At 37.8% G+C, this 16,959-nt stretch overlaps 1 protein-coding gene and 1 pseudogene across 1 annotated transcript in view; one reads left to right on the top strand and one right to left on the bottom strand.

Moving 5' to 3' along the window:
• Positions 1–16,959, bottom strand: part of DTWD2 (DTW domain containing 2) — a 71,036-nt gene that overhangs the window by 40,246 nt on the left and 13,831 nt on the right. Inside the window, 3 exon segments of the mRNA XM_006081123.3 lie at positions 2,452–2,644; positions 5,364–5,458; positions 13,170–13,260. Coding sequence (XP_006081185.3) covers positions 2,452–2,644; positions 5,364–5,458; positions 13,170–13,260 — 379 coding nt within the window.
• Positions 6,689–8,338, top strand: LOC102439162 (annotated as a pseudogene).

Raw genomic sequence — 16,959 nt, 5'->3', positions numbered from 1 at the left:
AAAATACGAAGATAGTGTAAGGAGCCTCTGGGACAGCTTCAAGCGCACTAATATTCAGAATTATAGGGGTGCCAGAAGATGAGAGACAGCAAGATATTGAAAACCTATTTGAAAGAAATAATGGCAGAAAACTTTCCCCCACCTGGTGAAAGAAATGGACTTACAGGTCCAAGAAGCGCAGAGAACCCAAACAAAAGGAATCCAAAGAGGACCACACCAAGACACATCATAATTAAAATGCCAAGAGCAAAAGACAAAGAGAGAATCTTAAAAGCAGCAAGAGAAAGAGACTCAATTACCTACAAGGGAATACCCATATGACTGTCAGCTGATTTCTCAACAGAAACTTTGCAGGCCAGAAGGGAGTGGCAGGAAATATTCAAAGTGATGAATGCCAAGAACCTACAACCAAGATTACTTTATCCAGCAAAGCTATCATTCAGAATTGAAGGTCAGATAAAGAGCTTCACAGATAAGGAAAAGCTAAAGGAGTTCATCACCACTAAACCAGTATTATACGAAATGCTGAAAGGTATCCTTTAAGAAGAGGAAGAAGAAGAAAAAGGTAAAGATACAAATTGTGAACAACAAACATGCATCTATCAACAAGTGAATCTAAGAATCGAGTGAATAAATAATCTGATGTACAGAATGAACTGGTGATTATAATGAATCAGGGACATAGAAAGGGAATGGACTGACTATTCTTGGGGAGGGAAGGGGAATGGGAGATGCGGGAAGAGACTGGACAAAAATCGGGCACCTATGGATGAGGACAGTGGGTGGGGAGTGAGGGCGGAGGGTGGGGCGGGAACTGGAAGGAGGGGAGTTATGGGGGGGGGGGAAGAGGAACAAATGTAATCTGAACAATAAAAATTTAATAATAAAAAATAAATAAATAAATAAATAAAAATATTGCAGCCTCCTTTCCCTTTATTATGAAGAAGAAATACAAACCTAAACAAAGGAATTTAGTACTCTTAAGTACAAATCTTAAAAATCAGAAAAAATAAGCTAAAAGGGCAAAATAAACTGATCAAGATACAAGCTCAAATTAATGAAATGAGAATAAAGTATTACAGCTATTAGAACAATCTAAAGTCTAATACCTTTTAAAGTGCAATAAAATAGATAAACCTCTTTTGAGTCTGTTCATGGGGGAAAATATGTGTATGTCGTTTTACATATGATTAGAAGGAAGAAAGGAATATTTTTAAGTTAAAATAAGTAATAAAGAATACATAAAGAGCCCTAGCCAGTTTGGCTCCAATGGATAGAGCATTGGCCTGGGACCATGGGTCCTGGATTTGATTCCGGTCAAGGGCACGTACCTCTGTTGCAGGTTCCTCCCCAGCTCAGGCTCTGGTCGGGGCTTATGTGGGAGGCAACCAATCGATGTGTTTCTATCACATCGATATTTCTCTCTGTCTTTCCTTCTCTCTTCCACTCTCTCTAAAATCAATGGAAAATATCCTTGGCTAAGGATTTTTTTTTAAAAAGTCATGATAAGCAAATATTAACATAAAAAAATAAAATAAAATAAAATAAATAAAGAATACATAAAGGCATATGGCAACCAATTTAACTCAAGGGAAAGAAATAATTCCCTAGAAAAGATAAAAGTTATTAAAAACTGAACCAACCAGAATTAGAAAGCTTGAATAATACCTATAAAGAGTATGAAACAATTTAAAAACAGGACAAGGTTTTGTCAATGAGTTCTATCTAATTTTTATGGAGCAAGGAATTCTAATATTATTTAAACTATCCCAGGCCACAGAAAAATACTAAAATCTCTCCTACTTATTTGGTGAAGTTAATATCATCTTAGTATACCAGACAATGAAAGTACAAAAAACATATAAATAATAACTCAATGTCATAAAATAAAACATAAGCTTCAGCAATATATAAAAAGGACTACATAATATGACCAAGTAGAGTTCATTCCTGGAACACAAGAATAGTTCAATAGTAGGATATGTATCATCATCATTAATTACATCAACAAATTGAAGGATAAATCATATGCTTATAATAAAGAATACAAAAAAGTATTTCATAAAAATTCAGTCAATCCTAATAAGAACACAGTAACTTAGTTACCAAATAAAAGTATTTAAACATAATAATTCTCAATAAAAACATTAATACAAGTAGAAATCATCCTTAGATGTCTCTAATTAAATGTCTGAGAAACTCTTCATATAGCAAAACGCCTGAACTATGATGAAGTTAGGCAGTGGGAACTGAGAAAGAAGGACAAATTTGAAAGTTTCTACACAGATATCTCAAACCTACACCCCTCCAACACAAACACACACACATAGAAGCATGCAGATATTTATGTACACACTCACCTATACAAATACCATAAAATGTATATGTATCCCCTTACAAACAACATATATAACATACATAATAATACATTTGTCTTTATTCTATGTTTACCTGTTTGGGCAGTCGGAACAAGGAATTCTTATAGAAAATGTCCTTAGCCTGGCTCCATGTACCATCGATGATGATGATTGTGGAGGGATAAATAGGAGAATCTAATATAAACTCTTCCAAATTAGCAGCTTCAGCCCCTGGATATAATATTAATGTACCAGACTTCCGGCAAACAGTTGAAAGTTCAGGATCTCTAAAAAAATTTTTTTAAAAATCTTTATTACCTGGTGGGGTAACAAAATGTTTTATTATTCTTATTGAACTTCATTCCAAAATATATATCAAAGCATTTTGGGACTGGAGATGTATAGTAAGATAGCCTCTGTCTACACTACAGGAAACAAAACAAGCTTGAGGGGAAAGGAGACAAATTAAAGAGTCAATTAAAGACAATAAATGGCATCTTCTTCAAACCAGTAAAAGGCATCTACAAAAATGTATGGCCAATTTCATATGTTCTTTAACAATGTTCTTTGAGATTGGGATCAAGGTAAAGATGTTGGTTTTCACCACTCCTAACACACGCTGTATTTAAGGTCCCAATTATTGCAATAAGGCAAGAAAAAAAGGGCATAAAATTTTTAAAAAGTATAAATGATCCTATTTGCATATGCTAATGCTACTTACACAGAAAGTCCTAGAGAATCTACAAAACAATTTCTACAACTAACAAATGAACTTACAAAGTCACTGGATATAGGGTTGATACGTAAAACCCAATTGTTTAAAAAAAACACACAAAAGAAACCCCAAAAGTTTTCTTATACAATAGAGGCAAAAAGTTAAAAATAAGTATTTTTAATGTCCATTTATAAAGGATACCAAAAGTAATGCCTCATAATCATTCCCCTATGCTTATATCACATACTCTAGGAAAAGTTTAAGTTAATATTACCAGATTAATATTAAGTCAATAATCTCAATGAGCTTTAGTTTAAAATCCATCGGTGAATAATAATTTACTGAGTAAGCACTATATTAGGCACCATGGAAAAAAACTGAACTACTTACTATAATGGGCTCAAAATGGGATAAGCTATTTGTAAAAGTGTCAAGCTTCTCATCCCCAAGCACATTCTAGAGGGGTTACATAGCCAAAATGTCAGAGACGGCCCAAGTAGTTTCTATTTCAATACCATAGGTGCTCATCACTTTTGCAATACAATAACCTAGATCCAAGCTGAGAGATTAAGTAGGACCCTATTCCACCTATATAGCCACATCCACCCAGAATTATAGAGGAACTATCATAAAGAGCCTCTGTATGAAAGAAGTGTCACAGTGTAAATGATGTTGCTGCTCCCCATGTGATAAGCTCTGGATCTTGCTTCCATTCCCAACAAAATGGCAAAATTCCCAATAGCAGCACCAAGCCCAGAGCAAATTTCTCCTTTGTGGGCAAGGCTATGCAAAAACTACAATAGAAAATTCTATATGAGAAAAGTGTGCCTAACCAACAGTTTCAGAGAAAAGAAAAATATTATTATATAAAGTTCTAATATGATGTTATTTTCATTATATGAAGCTAAATTATAAAGGAAGCTAAAATAATAAAGTAAGGAAAAAGCTTGGTCAATTCACTGGGCTTCATGCTAGTACAAGTCTTACTTAACATTTTTCTAAGTTAACTGAAAATGAAATCTCCATACTTTCATGAGAAATTAAATTTTGCATCAAAAGATATATTTAATTATGTAGACAGGATCTAAGTAATTTGTGAAGGCTTTGTGAATGGGCAGAAAAGCAACACAGATAATTCAAAGGTATAAAAAGACTGGTAGAAAATTTAAATATATATAGTATATAACATATATTTATGATAATGGTTTATGTAATACAATGTAAAATAAGATCCAAGAACATTATAGATCTGTCAATAAGATATCAACTAATGGTAACTGCACATAAAAATACTGGGCCTCATCAAAAAGGACATTTCTTAAAATACCTTTTTTATTGAATTCAAAGACGAAGGGAGAGGGATAAAGAGATAAAAACATCAATGAGAGAGAAACATCATCAATCAGCTATCTCCTGCACACCCCCTACTGGGGACAGAGCCCTCAACCCAGGCATGTGCCCTGACCAGGAATTGAACCATGATATCCTGATTCATAGGTCGATGCTCAATCACCGAGCGACACCTGCCAGGCAAAAAAGAATAGTTTAAATATGACAGGAGATTGTGTTTTATACTTAAGAAAATAGATGATGTGCCTATAACTAGGATACTAAATATAGTTCTAGTCACTGTATGTTAGAAAAGCCTTAATGAGCTAGAAATGGATAGATATGTATTTACTTATATAAATGTATCTCATATATATAATGTAAAAAATAAAAATATGGAACTAAATACAAGTACCCTACCATCTAAACAAAAATGAAATAAACAGTAAATATATGTCTTTTAGGCTTAATATATATTAGTACGCAATTTGGATAATGCTATCATCCCTTTGTTTATTCCACTTGGTCTGTTTTGGGAAAATGTTTTTGTTTATGTTTTGCTTTATCTTGTATTATTTTGAGAGAAAAGGCAGAACTTAATTTTTTTTTTACCGCTTCCAATGTACCACATTCTAGGTCAGTGATGGCGAACCTTTTTGAGCTCGGCGTGTCAGCATTTTGAAAAATCCTAACTTAACTCTGGTGCCGTGTCACATATAGAAATTTTTTGATATTTGCAACCACAGTAAAACAAAGATTTATATTTTTGATATTTATTTTATATATTTAAATGCCATTTAACAAAGAAAAATCAACCAAAAAAATGAGTTCGTGTGTCACCTCTGACACGCGTGTCATAGGTTCACCATCACTATTCTAGGTCTAAAGGGTAAGTTTAAAGAAATCATTTTTAAAGATCTATGGAGAAAAATCATTTTAAGTTGCCCTAAAAGTTAATTTACCTTTCTTCACTAAAACGACGACCAATCTTGACTTTACACTTGTCCTGGGGGAGGCATGCTGCTAGTAGAGGAACTGTCCGCAACACTTTGCTTTCCTTTAATTAAAAAATTAAACTGTAGATTTTTATTTAGACAAACACACTTTTAAAATTTTATAATGAACATTTGATTCATAACATTATACAGAATTTTCACAAGTCTTTTACTTCAGACCACAGTTTAATAAAAAGAACTATCATTTCTCTGATTTATCAGTAGTAAATATACTACAAGTATACATTTTTATTCTACTTGGGTATATTTAAAGGTTTATTGATCAAAACAAGATAATATTAAATCATAGTTAAAATTACGAAAAATATAAATTTGTGTTTAACTAAATTGAATCATTTATTCTGAAAAACTTTTATTCCATTAGTAATTACCTGAAGATAATTGCCTAGATCTTTGTGCTCAGAAAGCAAGGAAGATTTCAAAAAACAAAACGATGGAGCATATCAATGACACATAGAAGCCAATCTTAAGAGCTCCCAATGGCCCAAAATAGAACAATATGAGCAACAAAATTAAGTTAACATAGTATTTGAATTATAACCCAAAGTATAAAATAAGAATCCAGACTGATATAAACAAATAAATGGGAGAAAAGAGACAGGAGAATTCCAAGTAATAAATGTAAATACTTGCCACTGCAGGAGGTGGAGCTTAATTTCTCCCTCCCACTTGAGTATGGGCTGAATTTATAACCTTACTTCCAAAGAATAAAGAGTATAGAAATGGAAGAAAAATATCTTTTAAAGTGAAAAAATCTGGTGACCATATTTATAAATCCCATTAACTATCAAAAGTGGTGTTTTTTTAAATGTCCTAACATCTAACACTAAAAATCTTTCTTGTTGTCACAGGAATTCTATCCTTAATCCCAGCAGAGCCAGGTGATTAGCTATTCTGCATTAGCCTGCACTTATCTTGGTGATTTTGGTCTATAGTGCTCAGCCATTCTCTGGCTCCTCAGGTCCAACTGGGAATGTCATGCTTGATCGCATGTATAACAGAGCCCCTCTCTCATCAGTGTACCTACATACAACCCAATATTATCTTTTTCAATTTATATAATACTGCTTGTATAGATCCTTGCAGTGAATAATTTGATTATTTTTGTGTATGTGAAATAATGAAATATTATTTACTTTACTTTGGGAATATAATTTACCTAGCAAATTACTACACAAAACAGTAATGTAGCACAAATAGAAAGTATTGTATTTCCCCTCACCCCCACTGAAGGTATGCTGGACCAGAACTGCAGACACAGGCCTCTCTTCCACAGGATGGGGTTTGTTAACGTTGTCAAAAATAAGGCCTACTTCAAGAAATACCAAGTGAGATTTACAAGATGATGAGAGAGTAAAACTGATTCCTGGAAATGCTCGGTAATCTAGGATAAAAATAAATACAACACACCCAAATATAGGATGACAGTTCGTGTAACAGACACATCATTTGTCAGACTGCTTATGCCCATCTGAAAGGAGATATGATAGTTGTGTAGCTTTTGCTCATAAACTCCCAAAGTATGGGGTGCAGGTTGGCCTGACAGCACATTGTACAGGCCTACTGCTGGCCCACAGGCTTCCCATAGGTTTCGCCTGGACAGGATCTGTGAGAGCCAAATGTAGGTGTCAGAGACAAATACAATGTGGAAAGCATTGATGGTAAACCTGGTGCCTTCACCTGCCATTTGAGTGCAGGGCTTGCCAGAACTACTACTAGAAATAAAGTTTTTGGGTCCCTAAAGCGAGCTGTGGAAAGAGACTCGTCTATCCCTCACAGTTCCAAATGATTCCCTGGTTATGATTCAGAAAGCAAGAAATTCAATGCAGAAGTACATCAGAAGCACATCATGGGTCAGAACATCCTATCTAATAAAGAGAAAATATGCTAATTGAACCTTACACCATCACAAAGATGGCAGCACCCACAGCCAATAAGGAGGGAATGTGCTAATTGACTGCCCCGCCCTCAAAGATGGCAGCACCCACAGCCAATAAGGAGGGAATATGCTAATTGACTGCCACACCCTCAAAGATGGCAGCGCCCACAGCCACAAGATGGCTGACAGGGGAGGGCAGTTGTGGGTGATCAGGCCAGCAGGGGAGGGCAGTTACGGGCAACCAGGCTGGCAGGGGAGGGCAGTTGGGGGTGACTGGGCCGGCAAGAGAGGGCAGTTGGGACGACCGGGCCGGCAGGGGCAGTTGGGAACAATCGGGCTGGCAGGGGAGGGAGGGCAGTTAGGAGCGACCAGGCCGGCAGGGGAGGGCAGTTGGGCGGGACCAGGCCAGCAGGGGAGGGCAACTGGGAGCAACCTGGCCAGCAGGGGAGGGCTGTTGGGGGTGACCAGGCCAGCAGGGGAGGGCAGTTGGGGGCAATCGGGCTGGCAGGGGAGCAGTTAGGCGTTGATCAGGCTGGCAGGGGAGTGGTTAGGGGGTGATCAGACTGGCAGGCAGAAGCAGTTAGGGGCAATCAGGTAGGCAGGCAGGCAAGCGGTTGGGAGCCAGCAGTCCGGGATTGTGAGAGGGATGTCCAACTGGCAGTCGGACATCCCCGAGAGGTCCCAGATTGGAGAGGGTGCAGGCTGGGCTGAGGGACACCCCCCCCCAGTGCACAAATTTTGTGCACTGGGCCTCTAGTTTCAGAATATCTGCATTACCTAATGGAAGATGAAGATGCTTACAAGAAACAATTCTCTCAGTACATAAAAAAACAACATAACTCCAGACACGATGGAGGAGAAGTATAAGAAAGCTCATGCTGCTATAGGAGAGAAACCAGTCTATGAGAAGAAGCCTAAGAAAGAAGTTAAAAATAAGAGGTGGAACCATCTCAAAATGTCTCTTGCCCAGAAGAAAGATCAGGTAGCTCAGAAGAAGGCAAGCTTCCTCAGAGCTCAGGAACGGGCTGCTGAGAGATAATAAACCAAGTCACAATTTTCTATAAAGATTTTTCAGATACAGACAATAATATACTTATTGATCAAGCAGCAAAAAAAAAGTATTGTCATAACAGTATTCACCATTCACCACCACACACACACACACACACACACACACACGTATATACACCCTTTAGGGACATTTTTGTGTGTACTTTCTCTCCTGGGTTCCTTAATTATTGATTAAAATAATAATAAATTATTACTGAAAAATAAATTTAAAGATGCTGAGAATAGCTAAATTCATCTACCTAATAAAAAGTAGGAAAAGAAAATAGGAGATTAAGTATTTGCTGGGATTTTTTCAAGAACATGAAGCAAGCTGGAGTTCTAAGGAAATATGAAAACAGCAATTTGGAGCAGTTAATATATATGCAACTAAGAGGAGACAGGTGAGAGAGGACATTTTACAGTGCTTCATACTGTTTTCTTACCTCTAGACCATCACTAGGAGACTTTGACACATACTGAAATCACTTTCCAAACTTTTGACATATATATATATATATATATATATATATATATATATATATATATATCAAATTAATGCATGTATATATGTCAAATTAAATAGTGCCAAAAATTTATAATGTTCTCCAATACACTCCCCTAAACCATTTCCAGAGGCAATCACTTTAACTGTTCTAGTTATATCTTTTAGTATTGATCTCAATATTTCTAAACAATGCATGTTTTGCTATTTCTTGCTTTATTGTATTAATAATTTATCAATTATCTACAAACTACCATTATCATAATAACTAACTTTATTTTTTTTTTAATATATTTTATTGATTTTTTACAGAGAGGAAGGGAGAGAGATAGAGAGCTAGAAACATCGATGAGAGAGAAACATCGACCAGCTGCCTCCTGCACATCTCCCACTGGGGATGTGCCCGCAACCCAGGTACATGCCCTTGACCGGAATCGAACCTGGGACCTTTCAGTCCGCAGCCGACGCTCTATCCACTGAGCCAAACCGGTTTCAGCCATAATAACTAACTTTAATGTACATAATTCAAAATGCATTTTATAAATATATTTAACTACTATTCATAATAAACCAGTAAAGAAGTGTATGTTTTAACGTGAACATTTTACTAATAACAAAAGTGAAAACAGGGAGGTTAATTAACTTGCCCAGGGTTACAGAGATTACAGAGTTATTAAGGATTTAAACTCAAACAATCTGCCCTTACTCTTAACTACTTGCCCTTTATAACTACAGCCTCTCATAATAAATGAGGATTCAGCTTTCTGACATCACCCCTTACCCTCACGTCTAATATATTTTTTGTAATCTTCACCCGAGGACATGTTTTGTTTTGTATTGTGCTCTTAATTGATTTTAGAAAAAGGAAGGGAAAGAGAAAGAAACATCGATGTAAGAGAGAAACATCAATCGGCTACTCTCCCATATGTGCCCGGACAGGGAATTGAACCTGCAATCTGAGTATGTGCCCTGAGCGATAATCGAGCCTGCCACCTTTCGGTTTAAGGATGGCACTTCAACCAAATGAGCCACACTGGCCAGAGCTTCTAATATTTTTAGTTAAATCAATAAACAGTGTTTATATCATTATGGCTACATATACATTGTTCACAAATGGCCAAGCAGTTTAACATTTCTTTCTTGTAAAGCTTTTTTGAGAGACTGTCTTGTTTTCATTCTTAAGTAATTTTCTACATATATATACCTACTCTTTGAAATGCTCCATCATATCACCTCCATATCATCCATGCCACTAAGTCTCCTTTTCCCAAAGCCACCTCCTACCGCTTATCCAAATGGTTTTCAATCACTTTTTAGAGGGAGTCATCAAATTGGTACATTCTTTTATTGAAAATAGTGTACTGAGATTGAGCACAAGCAGCTCAGTGTTATTGAGATAAATTAAGATTGGAAAATTCCTTGGGCAATAAGGAAAACAATATGGATGTACTTATATACACATAAGATACATTTGGAGCACACAATTGTGGACTGATTACCTAAATTGTGAATTAACAGTGAAAGGAAGAAAGGAAGGTAGGAAGAAGGGAGGAAGGATTTGAAAACATTAAAGTTGCCACAAATCAATGAAAACACCTACATTTTAAAAGCCATCTATGTCTGGAAGCACATAATAATAAAAAGACACCATACTGTGCATACTGTAAAATGATAGTAGCATTCACCATCTAAAGTTAAGCTTTAGTCAAAACTGTTATGGCCAGTAAGCTATCCTTTTATGTAAATTTGAGCTGCACACTGTTGCAAGTTTAAATGTAACAAAATAATGCTAGTGACCAAACTGTCACAGTCCTGACCAAAATACGCTATTGTTAACACTGAAAAAACGGTTGCCCAATAAATGGAATATTTAACAATTTGTAATTAAAGAGTAAGTGTTTCATCATTTGGAAAAGGAAAAAGACAGACTAATATCTTTTATATCTTTGTTAAAGTCTTCAATTGGTATAGGCTTAAGAAATTTTTTTAAAAATTAGTCCTTCAAAAACCTGGTTCAATCTATGATGTCATGAGTCCCTAAATGCTGTGACAGTTTACACTGAACTGTCACATACTATGGTAACATACTATGACTAGTTTTGTTTTAATGTAATTTTTGGTTGTCTAAGACCTCCTTCCCTTCTCTCTTCATTACTACAGTTAATCAAGAGTTACAAACACATAAACACGCATACACTTCCTAATATAGGAGAGTATTAATCAGAAACTCTTTACATATAACATGTATACTATAAAATATACATATTTGTTCTAATTGAAAAACAAAAAAATTATTTTATACATTCATTTTGTGACACTAAAATGCAGAGAGTGGTAATAAGCACAATTACTTTAAATGTAAATGGATTAAATTCTCCAATCAAAAGACATAGGGCAGCTGAATGGATAAGAAAACAAAACCCCATATGGTGCCTATAAGAGATTAACTTCAGATCAAAAAAGACATACAAAGACTAAAAGTAAAGGGATGGAAAAAGATATTTCATGAAAATGGAAACAAGCAAACAAAAAGAGCTGGGTAGCAATATTTATACCAGACAAATTAGACTTTAAAACAAAGGCTAGCCCTGATCAGGTGGCTCAGTTGGTTGGAGTGTTGTCCCATACGCCAAAAAAGGTTGTGGGTTCGATCCCCAGTCAGGGCACATATAAGAGGCAACTGATCAATGTTTCTCTCTCACATTGATGTTTCTCTCTCTCTCTCTCTCTCCCACCTCTCCTCTCTCAAAAATTAATAAACACATCACTAGGTGAGGATAAATAAAAATTTTAAAGGCTCTACTAGTATAATAAGAGAGAAAGAAGGGCCAAAAATTCCACTTCTAGGTATTTATCTGAAAAAATAAGCACTAAATTGAAAAGACATATACATCTTTATGTTAACTGTGGAATTATTTACAACAGCCAAGATATGGAAGCAACCTAAATGTCCATCAATAGATGAATAGATAAAGAAGTGGTTCATATACGCAATGAATGGAATATGACTCAGCCATAAAAAAGGACTTTCCCTGGCAGTTGCTCAGTGGTTAGAGCAACAGCCCATGGACCAAAGGGTCGAGGGCTCAATTCCCAGTGAAGGGCACACTGGTTGCAGGTTTGATCATGCCCCTGGCATGTGTTGGAGGCAATCAATTATATCTCTCACTTCGATGTTTCTCTCTCTTTTTCTCTCCTTCTCTTTTGCTCCTTCCTCCCTTCCACTCTCTCTAATAATCAATGGAAAAAATATCTTCATGTAAGGATTAAAAAAAAAAAAGGAACATCTTGCCATCTGCAAAACACAGACAAACCTAGAGCAGGAATAGGGAAGTCCGGCTGGGAGCTGCGTAAGGCCCACAAAAATCATCTGGTCTGGCCCTACCAAGGCATTAGGGATGAGCTAATTCAATGTTTGACCAAATATTTTTAAGTTGGTAATTTAGTATGGCCCGCAAATGATATTATGAATATTCAAATGGCACTGGCAGGAAAAAGGTTCCCCACCCCTGACCTAAAGGGTATTGTGATGAATGAAATGTCAGACAGAGAAAAACAAATGCCATATGATTTCACTTATATGTGGAATCTGAAAAACAAAATACACGAACAAGCAAAACAAAAACAAACATAGATACAGAGAACATTTTGACAATTGCCAGATGGAGGGGGGTGGGGAGATAGATGAAAAGGGGGTAGGGATTAAGAAATACAAACTGGTAGTTACAAAATAGTCATGGGGATGTAAAGTATAGCATAGGGAATATGGCCAATAATATTGTAATAACTATGTATGGTGTCAGATGTTTACTAGGTTTATCGGTTAACTTCATAAGTTAAATAAATGTCACTAAATTGTATAAATGAAACTAATATAAAATTGCATGTCAACTTTAACTGAAAAATCAAAATTAAGAAATAAAAACAAAAAATAAAATAATATGCTGAGAGGTACTTCTATTTTAACAAGACATCAATGAATATAAGCTATGATCAAAATTTAAATAGCAATGATTTTACTAACTCTTTACTCAAAAAAATCTTTTTCCCTTCACACAATATTGTTGAAGTTCTAAATTTCTATACTATTCAATGACAGTTTTTATGAAATAACATTATTTTCTCCATCTCCAAAGCATATAACACCATACTACCATATAATATATAAAAGAAACTATTTTTTTCCCAAAGAGAAAACATTTATCATCGATTTATTTCCAGAAATGCTAAGCAGCTGGGAGGAATGAATATGTTCATCTGTGTTTCCTCTTGTATACTAATATTCTATTTGAAATTGTGCATTTTATGAAGTCTTACTCACCTCTGCTGGATGCTGAATTATGTACAAGTAGGTAGAGATGTGCAGAGGACGCACTGGTAGAAACGGACATAAACACACTTTCTGAGGCCGGCTAAAGGGCATAAAGAAAAAGAAAGCCTGTAAATGTTTAAAATAAAATATGACAATAACCTGAAACTTGAACATAACCCAACTTTTTTATTTTTTAATCCTCACTGGAGGATTTTTTTTTCTCATTGACTCTAGAGAGAGATGTGTAGGGAGCGGCTATAGGGTTAAGCCTCGGACTGACCTGTTGGCAAAGCCACAAACAAGTCCCAGCTTACAGGGCACAGCCCCCTTAGCATAATTAGGCTTGACCTTATGACCCTCCCTAGATCCTATCTGGGTAGCTAATGGGTTGCGGGGAGGTGCAGCAAGTGCTGCCAAAACAAGTGAAACTCACAAGAACACTGTAACTATGGTGACCACTACCTTGTTTACCTCTGGCTATAAATAAGGCTCAGCTTGCTGTCTGGATCTCTCGGGGCACGAGAGTCTCCCCTAGGAGTGAGACCAGGTATTCCCTTTTGCTGTTTTTTTAAATATTTTTCGCGACCCCCCCGCCCCCCCCCCCCCCCCCCCCGCCCCTCAGGCTCACCAAACGCTCTGCACAGAGAAGAGAGGGAAGAAAGGAAAGAGGGAAAGTGAGAGAGAGAGAAACATCAATGTGAGAAAGAAACATTGATCGATTGCCGCCAGCACACACCCCAACCAGGCATCAAATCCAAACCTAGATATGTACCCTGACTGGAGATCTAACCTATGACCCTTCTGTGCACAGGATGAGGCTCCAACCACTGAGAAACACTGGCCAAGGCTAAAGTTGCATTCTTTTAAAATGAAACACCAAGAATGAATTTATTCACTCAGACTTTACATATGAGAATTTGAAAAAAAGATTCTAGTAAATTCTTTACCATCTAGATCAAAGTACCTCGAAAAAATCTTGTCTTAGTTATCTGTAGTTGAACAATACTCATAAATCAGGAGCATAGTCTTTATTCATGAAGCAACACTTCTACTAACTTGCATTCCAAATCAAGAACAGATCTCATGTCAAAGAGAAACTTGGCAACTTTTCTATATCATCTGGAAGTTGGAGGGAACATTATGATGATAAAGTATTAGAACAGAATTACCACCTAAAAGAAAGTTCTAATCAAATTTAGACATCCATCAACACGGAGAGCTTAATAATTGTGAGAAACCCAAACAGCAGCCACCAAATTATATTTGGCTAGAATTATATCCAAATATAATAGGCAGAGCATCTGCCTCTATTCCCTTTTGCTGCTGTTTACTTTGTTGTTTTTGTTTTACTTACTTTTAGTAAGTAAAACTACTGTTTCAGTAACACTTGTGCTCATTACAAAATGCATATGGAATAAAAAGGTACACTTCCCATCTGAGCCCTCTAGCTTAGAGTATTCTCTTCTCTAGGGGCAACCAATGACCAGTTACTTGTGTGTCCTTCCAAAGGAAATGTAGAAACATACATGGATATTTTACCATTAAACCTTACATTTGATATGTATGTTTACCAGTATGAAATTCATCAAGCAGCCAGACACAGTGTATCATGGAAGTAAATTTTCATAACAGATCACTATTACAGACAGGTGTTATATGACATTACAATAGTGTACAAGTGAATGTGATATTAAAGGGAATTCCCAAGAGCATACTAACTACTACAAAACTAACCACTATCAACTTCAGATAGATTCTGTCCTTGATCTGAGCTCCTGGCTGTCTTATCCCCAGGGTCTGTTCTCCTTATAATGTGTTGTTTAGTTTCCCAGGGTCTATAAGAAAATCTCTTCTTCACAGTGAGTAGCTATTAAACAACTATGATTCTATTTCCATTCCATGCCCTCCCCTATCCCAGGGACAGTTTATGGCATCTGGGCCATAACCCATTTCCTACCTTGCCCCAGCTCAGGTTGGCAGAAGCTCCATTCCAAGAAGGTGTGGCCAAGAGAACAGAGCTTCCTCTCAGCTCTTAATGAAAGTTTACTGTATGTCACAGAAAAAGGCAGGTCATCGACTCCAAGTTAAAGAGGCTAAATTCCCGGTGAGGGTGGCTAAGAGCTCAGAGGCTCCCTTTCTCCACCCAGTCTCCAGCTGTAAAACAGAAGCTTTACCACAGTGCGGCAGGCTGAGGTTGCTGTGGCCCCACTCCCCTACCCCACCTCCTGTTTGCTCATCTGACACCTGAAGTAGCAAGCCAGAGGCTACTGCCCAGCCCTGTGCCCAGAACAGTGGCTCAGAGAGTTTGCCTTGGAGGACAGGCAGAATATAAGAGCTCTGAAGTTCTCCCAAGAGTAACTGACTTTATTTTAAACAGTGTGAGAAAATTCAAGCCTAACGGTACCTTAAAAACATTAACTCCTCTACCCGTGGTCGGCAAACTCATTAGTCAACAGAGCCAAATATCAACAATACAACGATTGAAATTTCTTTTGAGAGCCAAATTTTTTAAACTTAAACTATATAGGTAGGTACACTGTTATTAACTTAATTAGGGTACTCCTAAGGCTTAGGAAGAGCCACACTCAAGGGGCCAAAGAGCCGCATGTGGCTCGCGAGCCGCAGTTTGCCGACCACGGCAAGCAACAAGCTAAGTCATAGGCTATCTAGTTCATCAGGGGAATAAAAAAGAAACAAGAAAAGAGATAGCTAAGAAGAGCACACCTGCAGTAGAACAAACCTCAAAGAGTAGCCACAAAAAGTACCCCTACCAGAATTTAATGTCAGACTGCTGAGCAATTTATGCCCTAGGGCCGTGGTCGGCAAACTGCGGCTCATGAGCCACATGCAGCTCTTTGGCCTCTTGAGTGTGGCTCTTACTAAGCCTTAGGAGTACCCTAATTAAGTTAATAACAATGTACCTACCTATATAGTTTAAGTTTAAAAAATTTGGCTCTCAAAAGAAATTTCAATCGTTGTACTGTTGATATTTGGCTCTGTTGACTAATGAGTTTGCTGACCACTGCTAGGGGACTACATCAAAATGCAGAACAGTCAGCTGGTAATTAGTGAAGTCTAATGGGCAGGATTAATAGCAAAAGAAGGCAGCTTTCCCAGAGAAAGATCTGGAAAAAAGATACTGAAAGAGAACCCTGGAATAGTGATTTGCACAATTCAGCTAATAAAACAAAAACCTCCAAATTGTACATTTTAAAAGAATAAATGTCATGGCATGTGAATCATCTATATATATAAAAGCCAAGTGACCGGAACAACGGAACGACTAGAACGACGATCACTATGATGCGCACTGAGGCAGCCAACCGGCCCAACCAGGGCCCTGATCGCCTCCCCCAACCTCCCACAGCCCCTCCCCCTGGCCAGCCTGGCCCCAGATCGGGCCCCCCACCCCAATCAGGAGTATGGCTGGACAGGCAACCTCCCGCGGCCCCTCCCCCACAGGGTGGCCAAGCCCCCGATTGGCCTGCCCCACCCCAACCGGGGGCGGGGCCAGCCGGCCAACCTCCCATGGCCCCTCCCCCCCCGGTCAGGCGCAGCCCCTGTTCCGGCCCCCCCCCCACCCCTAAATCAGGGGGGCAGGAACTGGCCAAACCAAACTGCCCAACGGGCCCCTTTCCCCCCCAGCCAGGGCCCCCAAAAACAAAAATCCAGGGGGGGGGGCAGGGGGGCCAAACCCTCTTGAACCCCTCCCCCAAGTTTCCCCCACCCCTAAATCGGCCCCCCTTAAACCCGATAAAGGGGAAGGGTTGGCCAATCCCCCGGGGCCCCCTTCCCCCCC

Source organism: Myotis lucifugus, unplaced genomic scaffold, assembly GCF_000147115.1.
Source record: "Myotis lucifugus unplaced genomic scaffold, Myoluc2.0 scaffold_0, whole genome shotgun sequence".
Classification (NCBI taxonomy): Eukaryota; Metazoa; Chordata; class Mammalia; order Chiroptera; family Vespertilionidae; genus Myotis; species Myotis lucifugus.
The sequence above is the reverse complement of the archived record's forward strand: the minus strand, read 5'-3'. Positions and strand labels throughout refer to the sequence as shown.